Genomic DNA, 26,825 nt, shown 5'->3' with positions numbered 1-26,825 from the left:
CATTTTAATGGAATCATTTTTTTTTTTATTACTGAGTTGTAAGAGTCCTTGATAGTCTATAATTCTTGTATTCCAGATGCAAGATACACGACCTGCAAATATTTCCTCCTATCCTGTGGGTTGTCTACTCATTTCCTTTATGTATTCTTTAAATAATAGAAGTTTTTAATTTTGATGAAATCTGATTCATCTGTTTCCTCCTTCTGGTTGCTTGTGTTTTAAGTCTCATAGCTAAGAAACTGTTGCCTAAGCCAAGGACATGAAGATTTTCAAAGGGAATATGAAACTCATAGAAGAGTTTCATAGTTTTAACTTTTACCTTTAGGTCTTTGATCCATTTAAGATTTTTAATGTGCTGTAAATTATCAGTTCAAAGGAATTCTTTTCATGTGGATATACAGTTATTCCAAAATTATTTGTTGAAAAGATTATTTTCCCCATTGAATAGGCTTGACTCCCTTGCAAAAAATCAATTATCATAGATACACGAGTTTATTTCTGCACTCTTGATTGTATTTCCTTGATCAGCATGTCTGTCTTAATGCCAGCAGCACATTGTTTTGATTACTGTATCTTTATAGTTAAGTTTTGTAATTGGGACATGTGACGTATTTATTTATGTAACATCACATTTCCTTTATACCTCCATCTGCTGATGGTGGCTTAGGTGGTTTCCAAACCTTGGCTATTGTGAATAATGATACAGTGAACATGGGAAAGCAGCTGTCTCTTCAAGACAGTGATTTTATTTCCTCTGGATGTGTACCCTGCAGTGGAATTGCTGGCTTACGTGGTAGTTCTGTTCCGAATATGTCGAAGAACCTCCGCACTGCACTGTTTTCCACAGTGGCTACACCCATTTAAATTCCTGTCAACAGCACACACCCTCGAAAACACTCGTTATCACTCATCTTTTTGATGATAAGCAATCTGACAAATGTGAGGTGATAACTTATTGTGGTGTTGATTTGCATTCCTGTTAATTAGTGATGTTGAGTATCCTTTTTAATCTGCCCGTTGGCCATTTGAATGTTTTGGGAAAATGTCTATTAAGGTCATTGATCATTTTTTATTTGGATCGTGTGTGTGTGTGTGTGTGTGTGGGCTATTGAGTTATATGATTATGTATTTTGAATATTAACTCCTTATCAGATATGCGATATGCAAATATTTTCTCCAATTTGGCAAGTAGCCTTTGCATTTTGCTGATTGTTTTTTTTTTTTCTGTGCAGAAGCTTTTTAGTTTGATGTAGTCCCATTTTATTTATTTCTTTATTTACTTTGCTTTTGTTGCCTATGCTTTTGGTGTAATATCTGGAAAATTATTGCAAAGACCAATGTCAAGCAGATTCCCTTCTGTTTTCTTCTAGGAGTTTTACTGTTTCAGGTCTTACATTTGATTCTTTCGTCCTTTTCGAGTTGATTTTTGTATATGGTGTAAGATAAGGGTCCAATTTCATTCTTTTGCATGTGGTTATCCAACTTTCCCAACACCATTTATTGAAGAGCTATTCTTTCCACCATTGTGTATTCTTGGCTCCCTTGTCATGGATTAGTTGATTATATATGTAAGGGTTTATTTCTGGGCTTTCTATTCTGTTCCATTGGCCTATGTGTCTATTTTTATGCCAGTACCATACCGTTTTGATTATTATATCTTTGTAATATAATTTGAAATCAGGAAGTGTGATGTCTCCAGCTTTGGTCTACTTGCTCAAGATTGTTTTATCCATCTAGGGAATTTTGTGGTTTGAGATGAATTTTAGGAGTTTTTTTCTATTTCTGTGAAAAATGCCATTGGAATGACAATAGAGATTGCATAGAATTTGTCTATCATTTTGGCTAGTATAGACATTTTAAGAATATTAACTCTTCTAAACCATAAGCAGGATATCGTTCCATTTATTTGTGTCTGCTTCAATTTCTTTCATCATGTCTTAAGTTTTCACAGATCTTTCACTTCCTTGGTTAAATTTATTCCTAAGTATTTTATTGTTTTTGATGCTATTGTAAATAAAATTGTTTTCTTAATTTGTTTTTCAAATAAGTTGTTAATGTGCAAAAATGCGACCTATTTTCATACATTGATTTTGTGTCCTGCAACTTTATTGAATTTGTTTATTAGTTCTAAGAGTTAATTGGTGTAGTCTTTAGAGTTTTCTGTATATAAGAGCATACCATGGAAACAGAGACAATTTTACTTCTTCCTTTCCAATTTGGACGCCGTTGGTTTCTTTCTTTCTTCCTTTTTTTTTTTTTTTTTTTTTTTGCCTCTTTGCTCTGACTATGACACCTTCAGTATTATGTTAAAATTAAGTGGTGAAAGTGAGCACCCTTGTCTTATCCCCAATCTTAAATGAAAAGGTCCAGCTTTTCACTATTGAGTAGGATGTTGACTGTGAGCTTGTCATACACGGCCTTCATTATGTTGAGATATGTTCCCTCTATACTCAGCTTATTGAGAGTTTTTGTCCTAAAAGGATGTTGAATTTTGTCAAATGTTCTCTCTGCATTTCTTTAAGATGATATTATGATTTTTATCTTTCATTCTGTTAATATGATGTATTACATTGACTGATTTGAGAATGTGGAAACATCCTTGCAATTCAGAAATGAACCCCATTTGTTCATGTACAATTTTTAAGTGTGCTATAGAATTTGAGGTGCTAGTATTTGGTTGAGGCTTTTTGCATCAACGTTTATAAGGGATATTAATCTGTAGGTTTCTTTTCTTGTAGCGTCATTATCTGGCTTTGGCATCAGGGTATTGCTAGCCTCAGAATGAGTTAAGAAGCATTTCTTCCTCTTTAATTTTTTAGAGAAGTTTAAAGAGAATTTGTATTAACTTTTCTTTAAATGTTTGATGGAATTCACCTGTGCAGGTATGTGGTCTTGGCTTTTCTTTTGAGAGAAATTTGATTACTGATTCAATCTCCTTTCTAGTTATAGTTCTATTCAGATCTTTTATTTCTTCAAAATTCAGTTTTGAGATATTTTGTGTTTCTAGAACTGTATTCATCTCACCTAAGTCATCCAATCTGTTGGTGTTGAATTGTTTATTGTACTTCTCAGCTCACTGAGCTTCCCTAAAATAGCTACTTTGAATTCTCTATTGGCTAAATCTCAGATCTTCATTTATTTGGAGTTGTTTACTGGAAGATTATTGTTCATTTGGTAGTATCATATTTTCTCTGTTCTTATGATCTTGATACTTTTTAAGTTTATAGGTGAATTGTTTTGTGTAATGTCTCTGAGTTTGGGTTTGTCTGGTGTTTTCTTATGATAAGATCCTGCTTATACATTTTTGTAGAGAAATAACAGGTGCTGTGTTTTTTTAATTACAACTATTAGATGCACATACTGTCTATTTATCCCATTAGTAATGGTGTTAACTTTAACCAATTGGCCAATGTGCTGTTTCACATCGCTGAAAACATGTTTTATTTTTGTAATTAGTATTTTTATAGGGAGATGCTCTGGACTATGCAAAATCCCATCCTTCAATCTATTTCTTCCACTAGATGAGCATTTTTTAGTTGCTCTTGCCTAACTTATTTATTGCTATATGGTTTCCAAGAAGTGACTTTCTCATATCATTTTGCTACATGTATTTGTTAGCTTTCTACTGTGATTTCTTTTCTTATTAATTTTTCATTTGTTAATTTACATCAGTATGAGCTGATGAGTTCTTATTTAATTTGATGTTATAATTTGCTATTATCAAAACAATTTTGCTGCCCAAAAGGTCCCAAATTTGGCCACTGGGAGCCCTTAATGCTGGCTCCTACGTCCTTTTGACATGTCCCCTTCACATTTGATTATTTCCTTCCTTATTTTTTATGATAAAATATTCCAGATTTGTGTGGTAATAAAAGATATATGTTGGCCTCTGTCCCTAGTATCTGGCACAGAACTCCTAAAACCCTTGTAATTTCCTCAATGATAAAAGCTAAATGAACATCATTTGTTTTAATATTTGGTCTTTGACACCCAGATCCTAAAATCCTGAAATCCTGTAATTTCCTGGGTAATAGAAGTGTCTTTTGTTCTAATGAGGTGATTCTGGCTGAGCTCTTGACTGGATCTTAGGTGACGGCTGGTCACTGGAAAGAACCAACCGTATTAAAAATTTGAAATTTCCAGTCCCTCCCTTCATTCTCTTGATAGGGGAAAGGAGTTGAAAAATGGAGTTACAGAAGTGTCAGAAGTGAAGGATTTTGTGTGCACGGTAAAGAGAAAGACTCATAGGAGAATTATACAGGTTTTTACCTAGAGTGGGGAGAATTATAGGTTTTTCTAACTCAGTGAGGATTCCCTAAGACAGCAGCCACAGTATCAACTGGACACGTGTTCGAAATACCTGTCTTTGGGATTGTGATCTACTGAATCAGAAATACTGGGTGGGGCCCAGCACTCTGCTCTCATGAGGCCGCCCTGTGATTACGATATGCTTGGAAAGCATTGCTCTCAATGCTTCTCTCTTAGGCCCATCACTCACAATAGGATCTCTCTGTGGTTATTCCAGTAGTGAGGGCTACCACGCACGTGCTTTGCATAAGTGCAGGAGTGGGCAAGCGAAGGACCTGACCAGTCCATTCACTCCTAATGCAGTTTTTTCATGAATAGCTGCTGATTTCCCATCCTGCTGACAATGGAACTAGGGAAATGATATCACCCCACACTTGGCTCATAGGACCGAGCCATGCCTACTCCACACTCGGGCCCCTCTGATTCTGGGCGATCGACTGATATATTCATTAATCTTTCATCACACTACGCAGCATTACCAGAATATTCTGGACTTCTGGGTACATTAACTGAGAGACGAGTCCACATTTATTGTCAAGAATTCCCTGTGCCCACCATCTGCATGTTTCTAATTCAAAAATAGGTTTTCAAAAACCACTTCTGGAAAAGCAGCTCACGTAAAACTCAATCGCGATTTTTATCAATCTGTCGAGGTCTCTTTCTCTTTTGCCATCATCTTAACAAACTGACTTCAATGAAGAAGGGGGTTAACTGGGTCACGTGTCTAAGAAAGGCAAGAATTCCCTCGGCGGAGCTAGTGGCAAATTCAGGCGTGGTTGGATCCGGGGGCTCAAAGGAATCCTTGGGACTCGGTTTCTCTCCGTCGATTGTTTGGCACTACTTCCCTCTGCGTCGGCGCCATTCTCACAAGCCGTTGTCACGCGGCGTCCCCAGCAGCCCTGGTTTCGTAATCCTCACAGCTGACAGGAGGTGGCTTACCCACACACTGGAATATCATGCAACTCCCAACAGGAGTCGCGTCCTGATGCATGCTACGGTGTGGGGGAATCCTGAACATGCTGGGTTAAGTAAAGGAAACCAGACACGAAATATCGTTTGAGCCCATTTATGTGAAATGTCCACACCAGCTAAATCCATGAAGACAGAATGCAGATTGGAGGTCGCCAGTGGCTGGGAGAGAGACTACTGGGGAGTGATGCTTAATGGGTAAGGCGGTTTTCCTTCAGCATGACAAAAATATTTTAGAATTTGATACAGACGATGGTGGGTGCCTAATGCTATGTCTGTACTAAATATCACTGAGTTGCTAACTTTATATTAATCGTTAACATTATGTGGTTAATCTAAAAATGGTCGTGTGAATTTCACTTAAGTTTTATATATGTCTACATCTCTAAAGTGTCCTTTCATGGGATGGTCAGTCAGGCGCAGCCACGACAGAGTGGGCAAGGCGCGGGAAAACAAAGTTCTTTATGCTCATAGGCTATCAGGTCTTAGAGAGGAGGTCACCAGAAGTCACACGGGGTCACAGGAGAAGCATCGGGCCCTGGTCAGGTGGCAGGAGACAGTGACCAGGAAAGAGCTTCTGCTCTGGCCTTCCTGGGTGTGGGACTACAAGGCGGGGAGGGGCAGTCGGGTTAGCACTGACCGGTGAGCACAGCTGCTGGGCCAGGGCTGTCCCCAGGAGCCTGGAACCTGGCTGAGGAAGGCAGGGGAATAGTGGCCCCTGGGTGTCCAGGCCAGAGAGAGAAGGGACAGCTCTGGGTCGGCCAGTCTGCAAATGAGAGGCGTGCTGGGGGCCGAGTCGTTCGTCTTCTCTTAAGAACTGGCTAGTCCTGGGAGCTGCAGTCTCCCCCAGGCCAGAAAGGGATTTTTTTTTAAGGATGTAAAAGTGCTATAATATACAGGAAAAAAAATGTGTATATCTAATATATACACACATATGTGTAGAGACATATTGCAAGAAAGAAAGGGTGAGAGCGAGAACCTGCCCCTCCAGGTCTGGGAACACCACACGGCACCCCGAGTCCCTGCTCTCCTGGAGCTCACCCTCTAGTTTTGGGAACAACATCTAGAAAAGGTAAACAAGCTCAGATGCTGTGAGGACTTTCCCACAGGGAGGCAGAGTCAGGAGCTCCACGCACGCGCGTGGGGTGGGGGCGGCGCTGTTCTAATGCGCAGGCCCAATGGGGCCTCCCCCGGCCTCCCTGCGAGGAAGCTTGGAGCAGAGACCACCTGATGGAGTGGCAGCTCCATCTACCAGAGGTCAAGCCACGGAGAGGGGGCGGCAAGTGCCGCGTGCTGTGATGGCAGCGCGCAGGCGACAGCGGAGGACAGCCCAGCAGTCAGGGAGGACGGGGCCGTTGAGATGGCCAGGGCTAGACCGTGCGGGGTTCTGCAGGCCACAGGGAGGGCTTCTGAAACTCCTAAATTTAACGGAAAGATATGGAAGGATTAAGAGCATCAGATGACACAAGTTTCCATGGAGCTCAAATGCAATGGGTGCCATTCGCACAGACCCCACCGTGAAGGAGGCTCCCTGGGGTTGGCGACCCCAGCTCCCCCACCCACGGCAGCCATTGCTAATCAATCACAGGCCCTGCTCACCCAGCCCCCGGCTCTCGGAATCGTCTCCCGCACGGGACCCCAGACGACTTCAGAGCTGACCCGCGAGACGCCAGGCTCGGCCACCGTCTCCCCTGCCCCTTTGCTGAGGCCACGACCTCCCGGGCTTGTCTGAGAGATCTGGTGACGCAGACTTGAAGCAGACCCGATCAGTTCTTTATTTGGAAGGGGATGCGGTCCGTAATCCGACAAATCTGTGACCCCAGAATGATTTCGAGTTCCACTCCCAGCTGGTTGGCCGTGAGTTCGTACCTGCCCTGGACAAAGCCGCAGGCGTGGCAGTTGTGCCAGCGCCAGTACGCCTGGATGATGCGGACCGCGTGGAGCAGGCGGCGGTAGCGCCCGCGGACGCGCCACGCGCGCACCCAGGCCTGCAGCCGCACCGCGGCCCAGGCCGGCCGGGCGCTCGGCGCCAGCGCGGCGCGCCGCGCGCGCTCCCGCTGCCTCGCCAGGCTCCGCCGCCACCAGCGCTGGATGACGCACGCGCGCAGCGCCACGTGCAGCAGCGCCCGGCGCACCAGCGTGCCGCGCCACCACGCCTGGATCGCCGTGGCCGTCTGCTCTTCATCCTCAGGGGCTTCCTTTACCTGGGAGGGAAGGGGGGGCCAAGGAAAAAGAAGGGATGCTCAGGAACGTTCCCCACTCGCCTTAGCGCCGGGGAGCCGCCAGGACAGGGTCCTGATCGTCATCAGCAAGGGCCCCTTCTCGGAAGTTGGGGAGCGTGGGGCAGGGTACTGGCTGGAGCCAGAACACCAGATAGATGTCTCGTCTCTGCCATTCTGGTGAGTGCGCACGGACGCATCGCGTTGCCCCCTGAACCTGTAACATGGGCACACCTGCGCTAGCTATATCACCGCATCCTCTGGACCTGGTTGGCCAGTCTAGAAAGAGAACAACGCCATGACCTCTAGGTGAAAGGTTAACTATCTTGTTCCATCTGGGCTTGACCCCCTACTGGGGTGCAGATCCCTTCCCTTTGGTGCCCACCCGCAGGCTGGAGAGGTGGTGCCCTTTGCTCACCTGCCATGCCTGATTCTAGCTCCAATCACAACCACCTGTGTTCTGTCAAGTCGGAAGTTTCTCTGCTCCTCGCAGTTTGGAGCCTTTCTCATTTATTTCTCACTTGTATATATATATAGTCTCTCTCACCTTAGTCTCCAGTCAGTACACATACACACACACGCATGTGAACACTCCCACGCGATTCGAGGCTTGGGCTTCCCTTTCCTTGTCAGGGCCTTCCCCAAACACAACCCTCAGCACCCCACTCCCCAACTTCGCGTGGTCTGATTCCCACTGGCCAGGGTTTGTCCTCCCTACAACCCGCTTTCCATGTCTCGGTCAGCGGCGAGGAGAGGAGAGTGGAGGCTGGGTCTCTCCTACGCATCCCAGCTCTGGCCGGGACAACCATCCATCCCAGGTGGCCTGGGACATTGTCGGCTTGTGATTGTTGTTCCTGCATAGTAATTCATAGCACTACCTTTCACTCACACATGTATCCTGGTCTGGATGAGTTTCATGGTCATCCCATGTGTGGGCCACAGAGAAGGCAACCCATCACTCCCGGGAGACTTGGATCAGAGAAGGTGCAGATTGGGGGACACCCTCAACTTTGAGGGCCCCCATAGACTTACCTTCAGAAGCTCTTCTTCCTCCTTTCCTTCATTTTTTTTGACTTTGGTTTTATCAACATCCTTCGTGATTTTATCCAACTGGCCATCCTTCTGTAACCAGAGTTTAGAGATGACAGTTACGGGTACATAACTGTTCTCTCTGCAACTCTGTGCCGCACCCACCACACACTCAACCTCCTGCTTCGCCCCGAGACCCTAGACGTAGGACTCACATCCCGAGTTATCTGTGGAAATCCGCCTTCCCTTGGCCGCACCTTTGGGTGTCTTTGCTCTCTCTTACACAGAATCGAATGCCCATGGCTCAGAAATAGATGGTTCGGATCCCCTCAGGTGTACGATCCCCTAAACTGTCCACAATTCGGAGCCCGGTGGTCTGTCTTTCTCAGGATTGGGAGATTCGTACAAGTGGTCACACGTATAAGCGCTTCATTCCTTCTGTTGCTGAGTAGCAGTCCGTGGTGTGGATGTGTCATAATCTGTTTAGCCGTCCACGCGTTGAGATGGTTTCTTTTTTCTTTTCTTCTCTCTCTCTCTCTTTTTCTTTCTTTTTTTTCTTCTTCTTCTTCTTCTTCTTCTTTTTTTTTTACTTTTATTTTTTGGCTATTTTTCCTACTATGAAATCTTTATATGAATTTGAGTTTGAAGATAGGTTTTAAATTTCTGGGCTTATACGTAGAAGTAGAATCACTGAGTCATATGTACTTCTATACTTAACGTTTTGAGAGACCGCCAGCCTGCATTCTACAATAGCTGTCCCATTTTACGTCCCCATCAGCAACGTGCGAGAGATCCCGTTTCTTCGGCCCTCCCTCTGTGGCGTAGGGAAGATACTGCTGTACTGTGAAAGCGAAGCCAACGACATTCGCTATGGACAGTGTGGGCAGGACAGGATCTACGGTTGGGGCGGTTGGTTAAACAACTAAAACTAACACCATCCAAAATCACCAACTTGCTTAGCCCAATGGGCAAGTCTCTACCCTTCGCCCCCTCGTTTGTCACCCTCTCGGCATCAGAGGCGACCACTGTCTCCTACTTGAAACGCTCTCTCTTTGGCTGTTGACATAAGTGGGAGGGAGGAATCAGAGAGAAATCTGAAGCAAACATATTGGATGAATGGTCAAAGGAGAAGGAGAAGAAAGGTTTAGATGGTAGCATAAGGTGTGGGGAATGAGAAGTCCCATTTCTGCCACACCACGTTTGAAAAACCTATTAGACATCAAAGTAAGGTCTCAAGGGGGAAGTTGCACTTTGGGGTGTGGAGTGTGGAGGAGGTATCAGGGATGGAGATGTAGTTTTGAGGATATAGCAGGTATTTAGGAGTATTTGGATGATTTTACCTGGGGGTAAACATAAAGAGGGATTAAAAGAAGTTCTAAGATTGAGCTCTTCAAAGGTTAGAGGCCGATCAACAGAGAAGCCGTTGACAATATTGAGCAGTCAGTGAAGGAAGAGAAAAACGTATGGTGTCCTCGAAGCCAAAAGGAGACTGTTTTGAGCTGGAGAGCGTATGACCAACAAGAGAGCAGAGGGCAGGGACTTGCCCATTGGACTAGGCAAGTGAGCTGGTGATTTTAGATGGTGATAGCTTTCGTTGTTTAACCAATCACCCCAAGCGCAGAGGTTTAGAACAACCACTTATTGAACTCACAGTTCCATGGAGTAACAGTTTGGCCTGGACTCATCTGGGTGACACTTCTGTTTCCAGCGAGGCCCACTCAGATATTTGCGGTCAGCTGGCAGGTGAGCGGGGGGCTGGTGGTGTACGATGCTGTCATCAGAGATGGCTCATCTCTGCTCCACGCGGTCTCTCATGCTATAGCTGGAGTCCCCCTGTTCACATGGTGGATGGATGGTGCGCAAGACCTCCCAAAGCCTGGGCTTGCAACTGCCACAGTATCACTCCCACTGCATAGAATTGGCCGAAGAAAGTCGCGGCGAAGTTTAGATACAAGAGGAGCGTAAGTGGTTTCCCTCTCTTGATCGATGGAGCTACAAAGTCACGTTGCAAAAGGGCATGGATTATACGAGGGGGGAAGTAATTTTAGTTGGTTTTGCAAACAATCTCTCTCAATCAATACCATTGAGCAGTACAGTTTCCGTGGAGTTGGGGGCGGGGAGGGAGGCCCGATCGGTGTGAGTTCAGGAGAGGATGGGAGGAGTGGAAGGGCAAATAGTGACATGTTTTGCTCTGAGATGTAAAGCACCGGAATAGCAGGTCGTCAAGGATGGACTTTTAAATGCCCCCCAGAGTGCAGTGAGCATTTGTTACCACCGAGGCCAGAACACAGATTGAGAACAAACATTTAGAAACCGTTACAGCAAATGGAAACTCTAAGTTTATGTATTGAAACTGAAAAGAAGCCCTATATTCTCTATGTGTTTCCCATTTATTTTTCTCATAATTTGTTTTTGTCGTTTTATAAGAAATATCGGTCCATTCTGGATTGGACATTTTTTAAAAAATAGACCTTCCTCACAGCTCGAGAAGCGATGGTCTACGGTGTGGTCACAGGAGCAGGTGACTAAGGTAGGAGAGGAGTCCAGATCGCTGCAGATGAGAGGCAAGGGGTTGGGGGCACCAGGCCGTCACTGCCGAAGTCACTAACAACAGTGTAACTCCTGGGGTGGAGGTCCTGTCAGTGGAGCCCTCTTTGTGTTCAGCTCCTTGGAGAAGTCAGTCCTGAGGACGGAGGGTGGAGGCGGAGCTGACAGGTCTTAAGAACATGATATCTACTCTTTCACAAATCGCGTCCAAGCTAGCAGGTTGGCAAGGAGCCGGCAGAGCCTTGTGCCCAGTCACGGGCTCCGCCTGCCGCAGAGACAATCTCACAGGAGGGGGCGCCCGGACTCTTCAGGTATATGAAGCCCAACCCCTCCCACTGCAAATTCAGGAGACAAGGCCACAAGGCCGGCGCCAGATCTGCAGAATGAGCCCGTCTCAGGAGGCGGCTTCTGATTTGGACAGCCAGTGGCATGTGATCACTGTCAGTCCGGAACAGGGGCTGCAGGCCCTGAGGGGTTAGAGCAGGGGCGAGGTACCTGAACCCAAGTCTCCCCAAGTACAAGGGGAGGGGCGGGGCCCGAGTCCTGGGGGTCCGCGCAGCGTGCAAGTCACGGAGACACACGAAACCGGGTCAGACATTTATTGCGGCCCTGGCGCCGCGGCCCCGCGTGCACCGCTCTCAGACCGTCAGGATTTCCACGTGGAACTCCAGCTGCCTGACCGCGCACTCGAGCCGCGGCTGCAGAGCGTCCCGGATCTGGAGCGCGAAGCAGCCGCTCGGCGCCCGGAGCACGCAGGCGGCGCTGCACGCCCGGCAGTGGCGGCAGTAACGCTGGTGGCACTGGCACATGCGGACCCACGACTGGAGCTTGACCGCCGCCTGCTCCTGGTTCGCGTAGATATTCAGCAGGGCGCGCCGCTGCCGCCGCAGCTGCCTCCACCGCAGCCTCCGCCACCAGACCTGGATAATCCAGGCCCTGAGGGCGGCCGCCAGCAGGGTCCGGCGCACCAGGGTGCCGCGCCACCAGGCCTGGATCTGGCCGGCTGCCTGGACCTTGACAGCTGCCTGACTCTTGTCAGCTGCCTGGACCTTGTCAGCGGCCTGGGTCTTGCCAGCGGCCTGGACCTTGTCAGCGGCCTGGGTCTTGCCAGCGGCCTGGGTCTTGCCAGCGGCCTGGGTCTTGCCAGCGGCCTTGCTTCTTGCTTTCTGCTTTGGTTTTGTAAGAGGCTTCTAACCAAGCAAAGCAGAGGACTCCTAGCGAATCTGTCACCATCGACCGCAGCTCTTGCGTCTGCCACCCTAGTGCTCTGATCTCTCTTAACCATCAGCCTTTCCCCTGCTGGTTCTGAGTGAGGGCCTAGGAGACCGGGGCGGGGACCTCCCTCTGCTCCTCTCTTGTCTGCAGTCGGGTACACACCTGCTCATCCTCTGAGTCACAGTGTCCTCGTCTTTCAAGTAAGGATATGCTTGCCCTGTGATCGTCACAGCTTTGTGGCACCAGTGCAAACTCTTTCTGACTCAGAAGACCCGATCCAGACCTGAGGCACCACAGGGCCCTCACCGGAACGAGTGTCCGCATGCGCGGCCTGCCTCTCAGCCCAAACTCTGGCCCGGGGGGCTGCCTCCTGATGCCTCACGCCGGGCCGCGGCCCCTTGGGGGGCTTCCCCTCACCGCCACTGCTACCTCTCATGCAGTCCCTTCTCCAGCTTTCCAGTTCCCACTGTCCTGCGCCCCACCTTCCATGGGGGCCGCTTGCATTCTAGGGAGGGGATTCCCGGGGGCAGGAGAGCAGCACGGAGCTGACTCCTGTGGGACCAGAGACGGGCCCGCCGCTTGCGGGGACTCGAGTCAGGGGGCGGTGATCCGCGGTCCCCTCGTGCTCCCGGGCCTCGCTCACCTTCAGTGTCTTTTCCTCCTCGTCGCCCTTGTCTAGTTCAGACTTCTGCAATCGGAACGCAGAGAGAAAGCATGAGTGAGGACCGGCCCCTGCGCAGCGGCCCCGCTGCCCCGGCTCGCCGCTCGTTCCGAGTCTGCGGAAGTCGCCGGGTGCTTCCCTCTGCCACGGGGATGGGGTGTCCGACCAAGTCTTACAAAGCATTGATTGCCCATGGTTTCGGGGCAGCGGTTCAGGTGTTCACATCCCCTCCTGGATGCTGCTTCATGGCTTCGGGCCCGGCGAAGGCAGGCAGGGTGGCAGAGGAGGGGACAGCAGTGATGTCACAAGGGCACCTGTGACTCAGGGGCCAGGGTGCCTTCTCCAGGTTCAAAGTTGTTGGATAAAGAGGAAACACCTGCCCATTTCCCTCCTGCCAGGGATGGACCAGAATCTTCCGTGGAACCACAGAGTCTGTCTCTGAGTCTGTCCTTCCGCAAGGACGATCTCTGGTCTGGCCCACCCACAGGGCCATCCTGCCCTCCGCCACCGAGGAGAGCAGCTCACACGGTGCAGAGAAAGGAGCGTAGGCTTGGCTGCTCGCCCCGCCCCCCGCCCCCGGTGTCTGTCCTCGGTGGGCGGGAGAGCCCTGCTTCGGGGATCAGCGTGAGTATGGAGGGCGACAGGAGCTGGGGAAGGATCGGAATGGAGGTACCTCAGCCAGTTTCCACGCCCTCCCACCAGCTGCTCTGCCCCTCGTCCTTCTGTAGCTGTTCGGTGGCGCCTAACAAGCCGGTATATGTTCCTCAAAACAAAACAAGCCCTTCCACGCCGTGTCTGAAACTTAGTGGGTGGGAGGAATTCTGCGACCGTGAGTCATTACGTGGGCGATCGTGTCGCCCCCACTGTAGACTCCTCTGGCGGTGGCATTGGGCATATTTTAATGACTCGATTTAGTCATTCGCGCTTGCTTCCCAAGCCAGCCATCTTCCGGCCGTCCCCGCCGCCTTTTCCAGGCGTGCTGACCTCGCGGCCCCCCCCGGATCGCGGCGACAGCTGGTGTCGTCTCCGCCTTTCGGGGCATCGTCGCCGACTCCCCACCGGGCAGACACGGACTGAGCTCTCCGCCACGCCGCAAGCAGCCCCTCTGCTCTTCCTCCCTCCTCTTCCCAGTGAGGTCCCTGCAGCTGGGGGCCCATCGCTAGTTAGTTAGTGTTTACGTGATCGTGACTATGTGAATGCTGGTGACAGCTGCACCACGGAGCCACGGAGCACGCTCTGACTCCCTTTCCTTGCCCACACAACTTCCCGACAGCTCTTTGTGTCAAGAAAAAGTTGCAACATATACGAATTGGACTATACACAACGAGCCCATATGTGCTCGCCACACGGCATAACCTGTTTTTCTTTTCTCCACCGATGGATTAATTTCTAAGTCACCACCAGTGACTGTCCACAGCCGATAGCGCTGTGAGGAGCACCTGCCCGCATGTCTCTGTGCAGCCTTGGGACGTGTTCTTTGGAGGATGCACGCCGGGGCGGCTTGCTGAGCCATACGGCAGGTGGCTCCTCCGTGCCGCTAAATCCTGGCAGATTGCTCTCCGCAGTGGCAGCACCAGGCTAACCTCTCTCATTCACTTCCTAATGTTTGCTGGACTGAAAGATGTAAAGTGGCGTCTCCTGGCTGTGTTCACCTGTGTCTCTCTGATGAGGGACTTGAGCAGAGTGTGATGTTTGAGGGTGAGTGCCCGGGCCTTCATTTGGACACTGATCCTTTCTGTGAGAAGTCCTCCCGGCTCTCTGTGTCTTTTTCCTCCTGGGTGAAATGAAGGTAGCAGCATCATTCCACCTGCATGGAGCTGTTGTGGGGGTTTATGCAGGTGACATCCATGGAACAGAGCCTAGTCCTAGTGCTGCTCCCTGTCCATCACTCTTATAATTGCTGCATCTTGGCCATTTGGTAATCGTCGGATCTTGTCCTTTGCCTATTTTTCTATTGGCTTCCAATTATTCTCTTGTGTGGCTTCTCAGATAACCCTTTGCTAGATAGAAATGTTACAGATACTTTTTTCCAGACTTTAGTTGGCTTGTTAACTTGTGTGTGTGTGTGTGTGTGTGTGTGTGTGTGTGTTTGTGTGGTATCTCATGATGCAGATATCTTTCCATTCATTTTTCCCTTCATAATTGGGTTTAAATTTTTTTTGGACTAGTAAGCGCTTTCCCATCTAGGGTCATACGTTTTTCTATTAGGCTCTGGTTTCTGTTGTCCACTGAGCTCTTCACCAAGTGACAGGGACATGATCCTGCACACGGTGTCTCCCTCTTTGTTGGGTTTAGCGCCTCATTTTGATAGATCACGTTCTATGATAGTTTCCAAAAGGAAGAAAAGGGGCGTGGGTCTACATTTGTAAAAAGTTGTATGTCTTAAAATAACTTCATTTTACCCTCAAATCTGATTGATGGTTTTGCTTGGTATAGAATTCTAGATTGAACAATATCTTTTTCCCTCAGATTTTTGAGGACTTCGTTCTACTTTCTTCTAGAAGTCTAAGGCTCCTCTGATTCTTTTGTCCGTGGATGTGACCCTGCTTGTTCCTCTCTGGAAGCTTTTAGGATCTTCCCTTCATCCCTGATGTTCTGAAGTTAGTGTTGTTTCAATGAACATTTATGCAGTCAATGCATACGTGTTTCTATCCAGGTCTTAGACTTGTGGCTTCATGGCGGTTCAAACGCTACTCTCCAGAAAGCACTGTCCCACCATTCCCGAATGCCTCCGTCACCACCCATCCCTGACCCCTCACAGCAGTAGACACATGGTTCGCAATGTCTCTGAAAAGGCTGTGTTTTCCCCCTCCCCGTTCATCGTGCTGGGGGTTTGCTTAGTCTCTAAGCTTAGGAATTCACATCATACAACTCTGAGAAACTTTATTGTCTTAGGTTTAAAAAAAAAAATAGTTTCTACCCTTCAATTTTCTCATTTTAATACTTACAGAAACCCTATTAAATCTGTATAGATTGGTCCTCTAATTTTCCAATATTTTCTACACTATTTTCCAACTGGTTTTTTTGGTTCTACTTTTTGGAAGATTTTTTTCCTTTTCTGAAAAGGGTGTTACCTTTCAAGAGCTCTTTCCCGTCCTCCGCATATTCTTTTCTTTTGGAGCCCACGATTCTTGTTTCACTTGATGGTCTCTTACAGTCTAAGAATACTAGTTATGCTTGCCTGATTGTTTTTTTTTAACCTTTTCTTCTGTCCTCGGTATTATCTCTATTGTTTGAAACCCTTTTTTTTCTGTTTTAGGTTTTGTCTGTCTTTCATATTAGCAGCTTTATGCGAGCGTTAATGATCCCTAGCTGTCTGTTTCTGTGTACGAGCAGGGCATAAACAAAGTGAAAGGGAAGCTCGATGTCCCTGGGCAGGGCTGACTGAGTGGGTCCATTCGGTATAGGGTTAGGTAGAGCTGGCCTTTGTTTCAGTGGGGATCCCGAATATAAGTATTTGTTTGTACTATTCTTTGGACCTTGTGGTGGATTGCACTTGTAACCCTATATATTCACATCATTTGCCATGGGACTTTGCAGTTTCTTCCCGTAAGGGGGTAGAACCTATCTCCCTGTGCCTTGGGTTTGGCTATATGACTTGCTGTGACCAGTATAATCAGGTGGATTGATGCCATGAAAGTCTGGCCTTGGCTTTGAAAGGCTTCGTCCGTGTATGTTTGCCCTCTCATGTGATCATGTTACTGTATTCTAGTCTCTTTTTTTCAAAATTGTCTTAACTAATCGTGGACTTCAAATCTTTAATATGATTTTTTTTCCCCCATCAGTTTGTCCAGTTCTCAAAACTTCTGATGAGGTTTTTATTGGAACTGCGTATAATCTATAGTTTAAATTGGAAAAAATTAGAAATCTTACAATGTTAAGTAGTTCTGTCAATGATGATATAGAATATTTCTCCATTTATTCAGGTCTTCCTTTATGTCTTTTGAAGCCGTAGACGAAAGTCCCACCCGTAACTTCGAGGTTATGCCCTTAGAGAAAGAGCGTGCCTTTCTCCGTCTCTTCTCACTCGCTAGATCATGGATGTATTTTTGAAATTAGAGCAGCCATCTAGGATCACGAAGGGACCTTGGGAATAGAGGCCATTATAGTGGGGTGCCAGGACTGCTCGCCTATTTCTGAAAGTCGATGGGGAAGAGAAGTAAACCCCCGATTCGTTCAAACCGCCGCTCACTTGTTCATGCCATCCTTCCCCGCCACCACAGAGTTAAGCTCTACCTCAGTGATTCTCAAAGTGGGGTTCCCTAGAACCACAGCCACAGCAACTCCCGGACACTTGTTAGCAATAGACTTTCTTGGGAGCCTCATCTACTGACTCAGAAAAGCCGGGTGGGGCCCAGCAATCTGCTCTCGCGAGCCCTCCACGTGATTGCAATGAGTGCTAAGCTTGAAGAGCATTGCACTCAATTATTCCCTCCTAGGCCCATCACAGGATCATCTCTCCGCGGTTAACGCGGAAGTGAAGGCTGCCGCACGCGTGCTTTGCCTGAGTGGAAGAGCGGGCGAGAGAAGGCCCTGACCCGCACGTCCACGCCTGACGCGGTTTTTAATGAACAGCTGCTGAGTTCCCGCCCTGCTGGCTGTGGAACTAGGCAAACGATATCGCCCCACACTTGACTCATAGGAGCGGGGCGGAAGGACCGAGCCATGACTACTCCACACTCAGGCCCTGAGTCCGGATTATCCTCCGCCACTGGGTGGAAGGCCACCAGACGCTAGGCCTGTAGGAGCTGAGGTGCAGGAGGGTCCCCTCTCTTCCCCCATCTACTTTGGGGCAGGTGATGGGTCGGCTTCCCCAGGCTCTGATGCTGCTGCTGTGGGCAGATCAGATGGGCTTCTGCCAGCAGGTGAGGAATCGGGCAGCTTGACCCACCTGGGTTCTATAGTTACTGTGCTGAGGACAGATCGGGACTGCTGCCAGCAAATGTGGGGTGCGAGGTGGGCGGATGAGCCCGGGCTCCCCTGTGGCTGCCACTGTGGGCAGATCGCACCTGCGGCTACCAGTGTGTGAGGGACGTGAGATGCGTGGGCTCATCTGGGTACCAGAGTCACTGCCGCAGGCAGTCCACTCTGCCGTGGCCACCAGCCACGGGTCTCCCCGCTCAGTCTCTGCGAGGCGCCCCCTTCCTTTGGTGAGAGAGAGCGGGCTTTTATGGTTTTATTTCCCCCTATGCCCGTTGGTGGTTCTGGGTTGAGGCATCTTTGGTATCAAGTCTGCGACGCATGATAAAGAGAAAAATCCAGGGAATTCACGACGTGCCTTTGAAAGTCTTGAAGTTCCCAGCTATCCACCTTCTTTCCGCATCTCAGGCTCCTCTTATGGTTGTCCGTGGGATTATTTTCAGTTGGTGTTTGGAGGACAGGAGAAGGGAGTAGTGAGTCAACACGAGCTGTGCCAGGATTGGAGCTCCCACTCCTCGTCTTGATTTTAACCAAATAAACTACAAAACTGAAGTTTACCCAAAAAAAACTGTATGCGACTATACATAGCAGATTCATTTGTAACCACCAAAAACAAGATCCTTCAGCCAGTGAACACCTCTGGTAACAATCGCACAACGGAATACTACTCAGCAATAAAAAAACGAACGAATACCCACAACGCCCTAGAGAAATCTCAGATTTATTATGCTAAATGAAAGCAGCCCGACTCAAAATGGCTACAGACTACAATTCCTTTTATACGGCATTTTGGAAAAGACAAAACGACAGGGCCAGAGCACAGACCAGTGGTCGCTAGGGTCTGGCGGTGGAGGAGCAGCTGGCTGCAAAGGGGCACAGGGAACCTGTGCTCTGTGTGTTTCGAAGCTCAGTTATTAGGCGCGTACACACACACTTCGCGATGGCGAGGAATTGCTGTGACCGTTGAAAGATATAATATAGAGGTTGTGTTTTACAAAGTTCTCATCTATTAAAGATATATTATTAAAGTATTTACGGACGACATGGTGTGCTTTTTGTCGTTTGCTTTCTTAAAAACTTCGGAATTTCAGTGAGGAGTAGTTAACTCTCGTGCCCGATGTAGAGAAAATGCATAGGGCGAGAACAGAGAAGTAACCGCTGGATGTGGCCAGACCGGGTCCTGGTGATGCCGATGGGTGCGGTGTCAGTGGGGAGGGAGGGAGGGACACAAGCCCGACTGCAACGGGTCAAAAAGAAAACGGGAGGAACAGGCCTGGAGACAGTGGCCGCACGTTTTGCTACGAGTAGCAGCAAAGAGCTGGACAGAAATTGATCGAGAACGTGTTTTTTGAAGACGTAAGAGGGAGATTGATTATTTGGATGACGGGCTTATAAATGCAGGATGTCAAATACCTGGAGGTGGCCGTGGGGCAGTGGAGGGGTTGGCATTTGATGGGATCGAAGACCCTTCGTTTAGTTCAGCCGGAGGGGAGGCAGTGCGTGTGGTCCAGGGGGAAGTGGGGTCCGGTCTGCTCCCATTCCTTCAGCTAAGTGTGTGGTGACATCATTACCATCGAGTTCAAGGGCAGAACGGGAACCAGGCCTTGGGAGAGGAGGTCGTATGAGTTCTTCAATGCAGAAAACAGAGATGCACACGGACCAGAGGCATTTACTGGGGAATCCGTCCCGTGGAGGTCTGCGGTCGTGAATATACCGGGAGCCATGCTTCACGGCTGTGTGCGGAGCTCGAGCCATGCTCGCCCTCCTGCAGGCACAGGGCAGGCAGATGGCTGGGTTCATCCCACACGCGTTTGCAGAGATGGACGTGGGGCAAGGGAATCAAGCTGTGCAGGGGAGAGGCGACAACAGGTAACCATAGAATCTGACCTGGGTAAAGGAGATGCGAGCGCACGTCGGGAGTGAAGGCTGTGCAGATACGGGTGGGGTCAATGGGAAAAAGGGAACCGCGAGAGGATGGAACAGAGGGCGGAACAGGAGAAACAGAGATCTGGGCACCAGCGCGATCTCCGTCCCGGGCAGCAGCTGGTAGACGGACACGTGCGCCTACTCGAATTTAAACTAATTTAGATTATGACGAAGTTAAGAATTCAATCCTGCAGCTGCACGAGGCGCATTTCGGGCGTTCCACAACCATCTGCTTCGTTAGACAGAACAGACACAGAACATCAAAGAAAGTTCCATCGAGCAGCGCTGCTTTGCCATAACCATGGGAGTGAGTGGCCGGGGAGAGGAGCAGAACGGCTCGTTCGAGGAGAGGGGAGATTACGGGGAAGGCAGGGCCATGCTGGCCAACAATACAGTCACCAAGGACCGAGACGAGAGTTGGGGCGGGGGCAATGTCAGGGGGAGCCCTGTTTGTGGCACAGCCCTCGAGGAGAGGCGCTCGGTGAGGGGTCGGCGAAGCCCATGCCCCCCAGGGTCAGCGCCAGGTCATCAGCGCGCGCGGTGCATTTTATCTTTCACCCGAGGTTGCGGCTCCCGGAGGAGTCAGCTGGTGTCGGCATTTTCTCCCGGTGCCTGTCAAAGGTCCCTTGTCTGAGTGTCCCCGATCCTAGCCGGTCCCCGACCCCAGGCTGCCAGAGAAGAGCCTCCAAGTCCCTTCTCCTGTACAGAGGATCCCAGTCCTCAGGGAGACGCAGCCCACCTGTCACTCAGAGCCCTGGGCGGTAAGAAAGAGCCGAGACTCTTGGCTCAGTGTAGACAAGGCCCTGGGTTTCTGTTTTGACAACTGAGCAGGTAGAATACGGTCGCTGTCAATCCAGAGCAGAGTCCAGGGGAAAGGAGGCGCCCTCGCTGGAGGGCTTTCCCAGGGGGAAGGGGAGGCATCGGGGCCCACGTCCTAAACTTTCCGTTAGCTGCGGGAACCGCGAGAGACTCCGGGCCAGGCGAGACCTCGACCGGGGGCGGGACGGCGCCGCTCCTGGCCGCAGCGCTTAGCGGTCGATGACTTCGATGTGGAACTGCAGGTGGGTGGCCGTGACGACGCAGTGGCTCCGCAGGACGGCGCAGGTCTGGCAGTTGTGCTGTTGCCAGTGGCCCCGGATGACGTAGATGGCTTTGAGCACCTGGCAGTACCGCCAGTGGACGCGCCACATGCGGACCAACGACTGCAGCTTGACCACGGCCCTCTCTCTGTTCACGTAGGTGATCAGGGCTTCCCGCCGCTTCCTGTCCCACGCCCGCATCAGCATCAGCCTCCACCAGCTCTGAATGACCCAGGCCCTGAGGGCCGCGTGCAGCAGCGCCCGGCGCACCAGGGTCCCCCGCCACCACGCCTGGATCTCCGTGGCGGCCTTTACTGTATCCGTGTCCTCTACTGTCTTCGGTTCTATTTTCTAAGCAGAGAGAAAGAAGACCGCTTAGGGAACATCCTGCCAACTACCTCCGGGGTCCTCCTGGAGGGACCCTCGATTCTCGTAGGAATCAGCCCCTCTTCAGAGACTCGGAGGAGTGAGCAGGACCCTGGCTAAGAGCCGGGGTCCTGGGTGGTGAGCCCCCCCGCCCCCCATGGGCTCGTCCCTTTGTCCTCTAGTCACCGCATCGTCCCCTTGACCGCTTCACACAGTGGGTCACGGGGAAACCACCCGCGTAGGGGACGCGGGGCCTTCGTCAGTCACACTCCGCCTCTGCAGCGTTCGCGGGGTCTGGGAGGATCAGCCTCGCGATGCGTTTGCCCTGTGGCCTCTGCTAATCCTCGGCCGGGCGGTGCTGGTCGGTGTCTCCGCTGTGGCGACACGTTTAGACGCCGCGACGGGGTTTCGGCGCCCTCACTCATCACGCCGCCTGCCGCCAGGCTCGCCGGACTTCCAGCAGCTCGTTCTCTGAGCCGGAGCCCTCGCCGCCTCGCCTCCCAGCCCCAGGCGTTCCCAGATGGCTCTCATTCTCTCCCTTCGCTCTTCACGTCACAGTCAGGCCCAGACCCCAAGAGTCCACGCTGAGGACGGAGTGGAGGGAACCGGAGCCGGCGCTGAGCGGACTCCTGATTGTGTTAGACTGGGACCCACAGGGGCACGGATATGAGTGTTCTGGATACCTCTTGAACGACATGGAGACTTTACTCACCGGAGTTTTCTTCTTCTTCGCACGATATACAGTGGTCTGACTGATGTCCTCTAATTCAAATACAACTAAATTGCCACCTTTCTGTCATCAGAATTAAACAGGAAATGAATGTCTGAGTTAAGACTGCTGTTTCTCTTAAGGCTCTACATGAAGATACCGCCCGCCTCATCTTCCCGTCTTTTCCTAAGACTTATGAAGCCCAGAGTGTTTCCCACCCACCCCCCAGCCTGCCTACTGGATGTGGCCATGTCTCTTACACAGAATCGAAGCCGCGTGGTCATGGCTTGTCTCTAGATGGTTCATCAGCCTTGATCTCTCTACTTCCCAAGATCTCGCATGAGTAATATGAGGGGAAGAGCTATGAGTTCACAATTGCATTATGACACAGGGATTGGAATATCCGCCACATACCTGAATCAGCCTCAGAAACCAGACCCCTGGGAGCTGGTGCTACCTGTCTACTTCCCACCTGTCAGAGACGTCCCAGAGCTCAGTGCAAACACCGGGCACTTGAATGAGATTCCATCCCAGGGCTCCGCTCTAGTGAGGCCAGCTCCCATCCCCAGTCGCACAGGAGAGCAGTGGGGACTCTTAATGAACCCCCTCACCACATCGAGTGTTTTCTCAGGCTTGGCACTCCCTCTCTTCCCCTGATTTGGGGTTCAGCAGCTCACCACAGCACAGGCAGCTAGAAAGAGAGAGATCAAATGAATCTAGAGAACAGTAAAATAAAGATCAAAATCTTCAGTTAATTAAAGAAAAAAGAAAAATGGGAGGTGGAAAATAAAGTTGAAAAGACCAAGATTAAAGGTAAATAGTCCATGAACTTGGGGGGTTGAGCAAGGCAAAATAATCACAGGGAGATTGAAATACATGTAGGAGACTATTATGGTAACAAATGTCACAACTCAGAGGAAATGCTTTTCCATCAAAATGTAAATGACCAAAGCTAACTGAAGAAAATATGTAAAAATTAGTAAGTTGAAAAGGTTATTCCACCATAAATGAGGCGCCACGAACAGGTAGATTCATATCTAACTGTTTAAAATGTACACATTTGGGTATTTCTAACGTGACAAACTATTCAAAGCTATTATCAAAGATACACATTCCCCTCAAGCACATCACGGGGTGGGCGTTGGTTGTGATAGGACTTTGATCTCGTGGAGGAAGGCGATCGTCATTTTTAAACTTACAGAATCCCTTCTGAGAACAGGGACTAGCTCTCCATTCGCCGAAGAATTCCTTCATGTCTTTCTGTAAGTTTAAAAATGTTTACCTGTAAAGAGTTTTTTCTGGAGCGACAATTCGCATTCCATACTTAGCCTTGAAGACGGTGCGATTTGGTAATGGGTAGACTATTCACAGAGCTGTGCGGCCATCGCCACTCTCTGATTCCAGAACAGTTTCGTCGCCCCCGAAATACACCCCATATCCAGGGGCGGCCAATCTCCATTCTCCCTCCCCCAGCCTCCGGCAACTGCTCATCTACATCCTCATAGATCTGCCCATTATGGACATTTCATATGATTGGAAGCACACGAAAGGGGCTTTTGTGACTGGCTTCTTCTGTTTAGCCCAAAGTCTTCAAGGCTCATTCACGTCACAGCACTCCATACCTTTCTGTGGCCGAATGATATTCCGTTGCATGTATGCGCTACGTCTGACAATCTGTTCATCAGTCAACAGACATTTGTTTCTACTTTTCGACTATTCTGAATAATACCACTGTGAATATTGATGTGTAAGTTTTGGTTGGGACACATGTTTTCAGTTCTCTTGAGTAAACACCTAGGAGTGGAACTACTAGGTCATATGATAACTCTGTCTTTAACTTTTTGAGGAGCCCCCCCCCCCAGACTTCCCCAGCAATTGCACCATTTCCCCACATACTCAGCAACACTTCCTCTCTTTTCTTTGAAAACACAATAGCCATTTGGGTGGGCGTGAAGTGGTATCTCATGGAGGTTTCCATTTGCATTAGTGTCAATGTTAATGATGATGGACAACTTTTCACGTGTTTATTGGCATACAGCTTCTTACACCGAATGTTTATTCAAATTCTCTGCTCATTTATTTATGTATTTATGCATGTATGTATGTATGTATGTATGTACGTATTTTAGCCCTTTAAAAATCAGCTTTATTGAGGTACAGTTTGCATCAGATTCAGTTCACTGTTTTTAAATATACATTTTTTGATTGAATGTATACAGTCGGGGTTTACATTTTTAATCTACTTTAATGGTTACAAAGAGTGGGAGACTTTTCATGTCAGCAGCTATTCTTCGTAGCTCTTCAGTGCTTATCATATTAGTGAGTTAATTATGTGAATTCACTTTCCAGATGGAATTGGTGTGAAAAAGAATGTTAAATTTGATTTTAAGTAAAAGTTAACTAAATGAAGTCCTTCGTAAATTACGGAGTACTCCACTCTTAGGTGTCGGAAATGTGTCATGGGAAAACAGTGCTAACCAAAATTTTCTTTAGTGAAACAATTTTCATTCTATGGTCTTCATTCTGTAGAGATTTAGGAAAGGTCCTACAATTTTCACAGTAAAATACAATTAGACTTAATTTTAAGGTGTGCGAAGATTGTTAAAAGTTGTTTATTGGATTAAAAGCAGGAAGCTCACACATTTTAAAATTTTCTTCAAGAATTGAAATAAAGGGCTTTCTAACTAAAAGTCAATTGATGAGAAAATTCAATTAATCAGATCACTTCAACAGATGATTAAAACTTTACTACATATGAACATGAATCTTCATAGACATGGGCACAAATTTGAGTTAAATTTATGTTGATACTACATAGCCCTCCAAATCAAAATTGGACATTTCAATTTAGAATTTTAAGTATAAGAAGAAAACATGAATTTCTTTATAATCTGGATGTGAGAAAATCCTTCCTAATTATGACTCAAAATTCAGTTGCAGTAAAAGAGATTGATAAATCAATTGTATAGATATAAAAACTGTATGACAAACACCATAAAAAAGGTCAGAAGAGAAATGATAAACTCCAGAAAATATTTGTAAACATATTACAAAAGGTAAATTTCCGTGTATATGTGATACAGGGATTCTCCTACAAACTCTTAAAAATTAAGGTGAAACATACAAATATATGTGTAGATATAATATACACATTTTTATGTGTGTGTGTATATATGTGTGTGTGAATATGTATGAGAGGAAGTTTTACAGATGAATGCCAGTTAATAAATGTACAAATGACAGAATCAGAAAACAATCATCCTGTAGCCCTCAATATAATAACATTTAAACAAAAATTATCAATGGATTCTAATCCCAATGGAGTGGTTGTTGCAGAAAGGGATATTTGCTTGGACTCGAAGTGTACCACAGATTACGTATTAATGATAAAAGGACTGTTCCTTTACAATGGAGCAATCTGGCAGTCACATTAACAAAGTAATCAAATTTAGCATCATTGATAGTGGAACAACCCAATGTGTACCTCCATGACCTGCATCATAATACAACATAAGGTTCATGAGTATTCTTTTTTTTTTTTAATTGAAGAAATGATTTAATTTTTTCCCCCTGTCTACTGCCCCTCTCTCTCCTCTCCTCACCCTCTGGTAACCACTAGTGTATTTATTGTCCATGCTTTGCCCATTTATTAATTGGATATTTAAAACTAGTGAGTAAAAGAGTTCTTTACGCATTTTGGCTACTATCCATCGTTGGGCGTATGCGTTGCAAATATTTTTTTCTATTCCGTAGGTTGTTTTTACACTTTTTAACAATAAGAGCTTTATTGAGATATTTTCTTCGCATATAATTTGCCCATTTAAGAGTCTACGATTCAATGGATTTCAGTACATTCACAGATCTGTACAACCGTCACCACAGTCAATTTTAAAACATTTTCATCACCTCGAAAAGAAATCTTATGCACTCTGGCTATCACTAAACTACCAAGTAGCAATCACTAAACTACTTGTCTCCAACGATTCGTATGTGTGGACTTCTCACTTAAATAGAATTGTGTACTGGGCAATCTTCTACTACTGGCTTCTTTCATTTAGCATAATGCTTTCAAGGATCAACCACATCGTAGTACAGATCAGTACTTCATACTTTTTTATGGCCAAATAATAGTCCTATGAATGGACATACCGCTTCTATTTATCCATCCACCCATTCGCTGATCGACATTTAGGTTGTTTCCACTTTTTAACTATTATGAACAATGTTGCCATAAACGTTTGTATACACATTTCTGTGTGGACACCTGTTTTCTCCTCAGTACATATCTAGGAGCGCAATTACTGGGTCACAGTGGTAACTCTATGTGTAACTATTTGAGGAACAGATGCACTGTTTTCCAAAGTGACTATATCATTTTACATCTCTACCAGCTGTGTATGTGAGTTCCAGTTTCTCTTCATCCTTGCCAACACTTGTTATTATCTTACTTTCTAAAATTATAGTTACCCCACTACGTGTGGAGAGGTATGTCACTGTGGTTTTTATTTTTATTTCCCTGATGACTAATGATGCAGAGCATATTTTCTTGTGGTTATTGGTCATTTGAATATCTTTGGTGAAAAGTCTATCCAGATCCTTCTTCCATTTTAATGGAATCATTTTTTTTATTACTGAGTTGTAAGGGTCCCCGATAGTCTATAATTCTTGTATTTCAGATGCAAGTGCCTTATCAGATATATGACCTGCAAATATTTTCTCCTATTCTGTGAGTTGTCTTTTTCACTTCCTTGAAGTGTTCTTTAAAGAATAGAAGTTTTTAATGAATCCTGATTCATCTGTTTCCTCCTCTTGGTTGATTGTGTTTTAAGTATCATAGCTAAGAAACTGTTGCCTACATCAAGGACATAAAAATTTAC

The 26,825-nt window shown here is 47.7% G+C and overlaps 2 protein-coding genes across 2 annotated transcripts; both read right to left on the bottom strand.

The window, feature by feature from the left end:
* Window positions 1–6,245: 6,245 nt before the first annotated feature.
* Window positions 6,246–7,583, bottom strand: LOC107521062 (IQ domain-containing protein F5-like). Its single transcript, XM_016165452.2, has 3 exons — window positions 7,542–7,583; window positions 7,147–7,481; window positions 6,246–6,695 (listed from the first exon to the last, which is right to left on the bottom strand). Exons 1-3 carry the CDS (start codon window positions 7,581–7,583, stop codon window positions 6,536–6,538), a joined length of 537 nt encoding a protein of 178 aa, XP_016020938.2. The 3' UTR covers window positions 6,246–6,535.
* A 13,239-nt stretch (window positions 7,584–20,822) lies between these two features.
* LOC107521063 (IQ domain-containing protein F2-like) lies at window positions 20,823–22,232 on the bottom strand. Its single transcript, XM_016165453.2, has 2 exons — window positions 22,209–22,232; window positions 20,823–21,224 (listed from the first exon to the last, which is right to left on the bottom strand). The coding sequence occupies exons 1-2, from the start codon at window positions 22,230–22,232 to the stop codon at window positions 20,823–20,825; spliced, it is 426 nt and encodes a 141-aa protein (XP_016020939.1).
* Window positions 22,233–26,825: the final 4,593 nt, after the last annotated feature.

This window comes from Rousettus aegyptiacus, unplaced genomic scaffold (genome assembly GCF_014176215.1).
Source record: "Rousettus aegyptiacus isolate mRouAeg1 unplaced genomic scaffold, mRouAeg1.p scaffold_m13_p_4, whole genome shotgun sequence".
In the NCBI taxonomy this organism is placed as follows: Eukaryota; Metazoa; Chordata; class Mammalia; order Chiroptera; family Pteropodidae; genus Rousettus; species Rousettus aegyptiacus.
The sequence above is the reverse complement of the archived record's forward strand: the minus strand, read 5'-3'. Positions and strand labels throughout refer to the sequence as shown.

What these genes read in the sequence shown, in the direction of transcription:
- LOC107521062 (XM_016165452.2), bottom strand. Translation starts at nt 7,583, where the DNA reads ATGACGATCAGGACCCTGTCCTGGCGGCTCCCCGGCGCTAAG. An exon ending in GGCGGCTCCCCGGCGCTAAG is followed by an intron (nt 7,482 to 7,541) that starts GCGAGTGGGGAA and finishes CTTCCCTCCCAG; the next exon opens with GTAAAGGAAGCCCCTGAGGA. An exon ending in TGCGGCTTTGTCCAGGGCAG is followed by an intron (nt 6,696 to 7,146) that starts GTACGAACTCAC and finishes CGTTAAATTTAG; the next exon opens with GAGTTTCAGAAGCCCTCCCT.
- LOC107521063 (XM_016165453.2), bottom strand. Translation starts at nt 22,232, where the DNA reads ATGACCACGCGGCTTCGATTCTGT. An exon ending in CCACGCGGCTTCGATTCTGT is followed by an intron (nt 21,225 to 22,208) that starts GTAAGAGACATG and finishes CTCTCTGCTTAG; the next exon opens with AAAATAGAACCGAAGACAGT.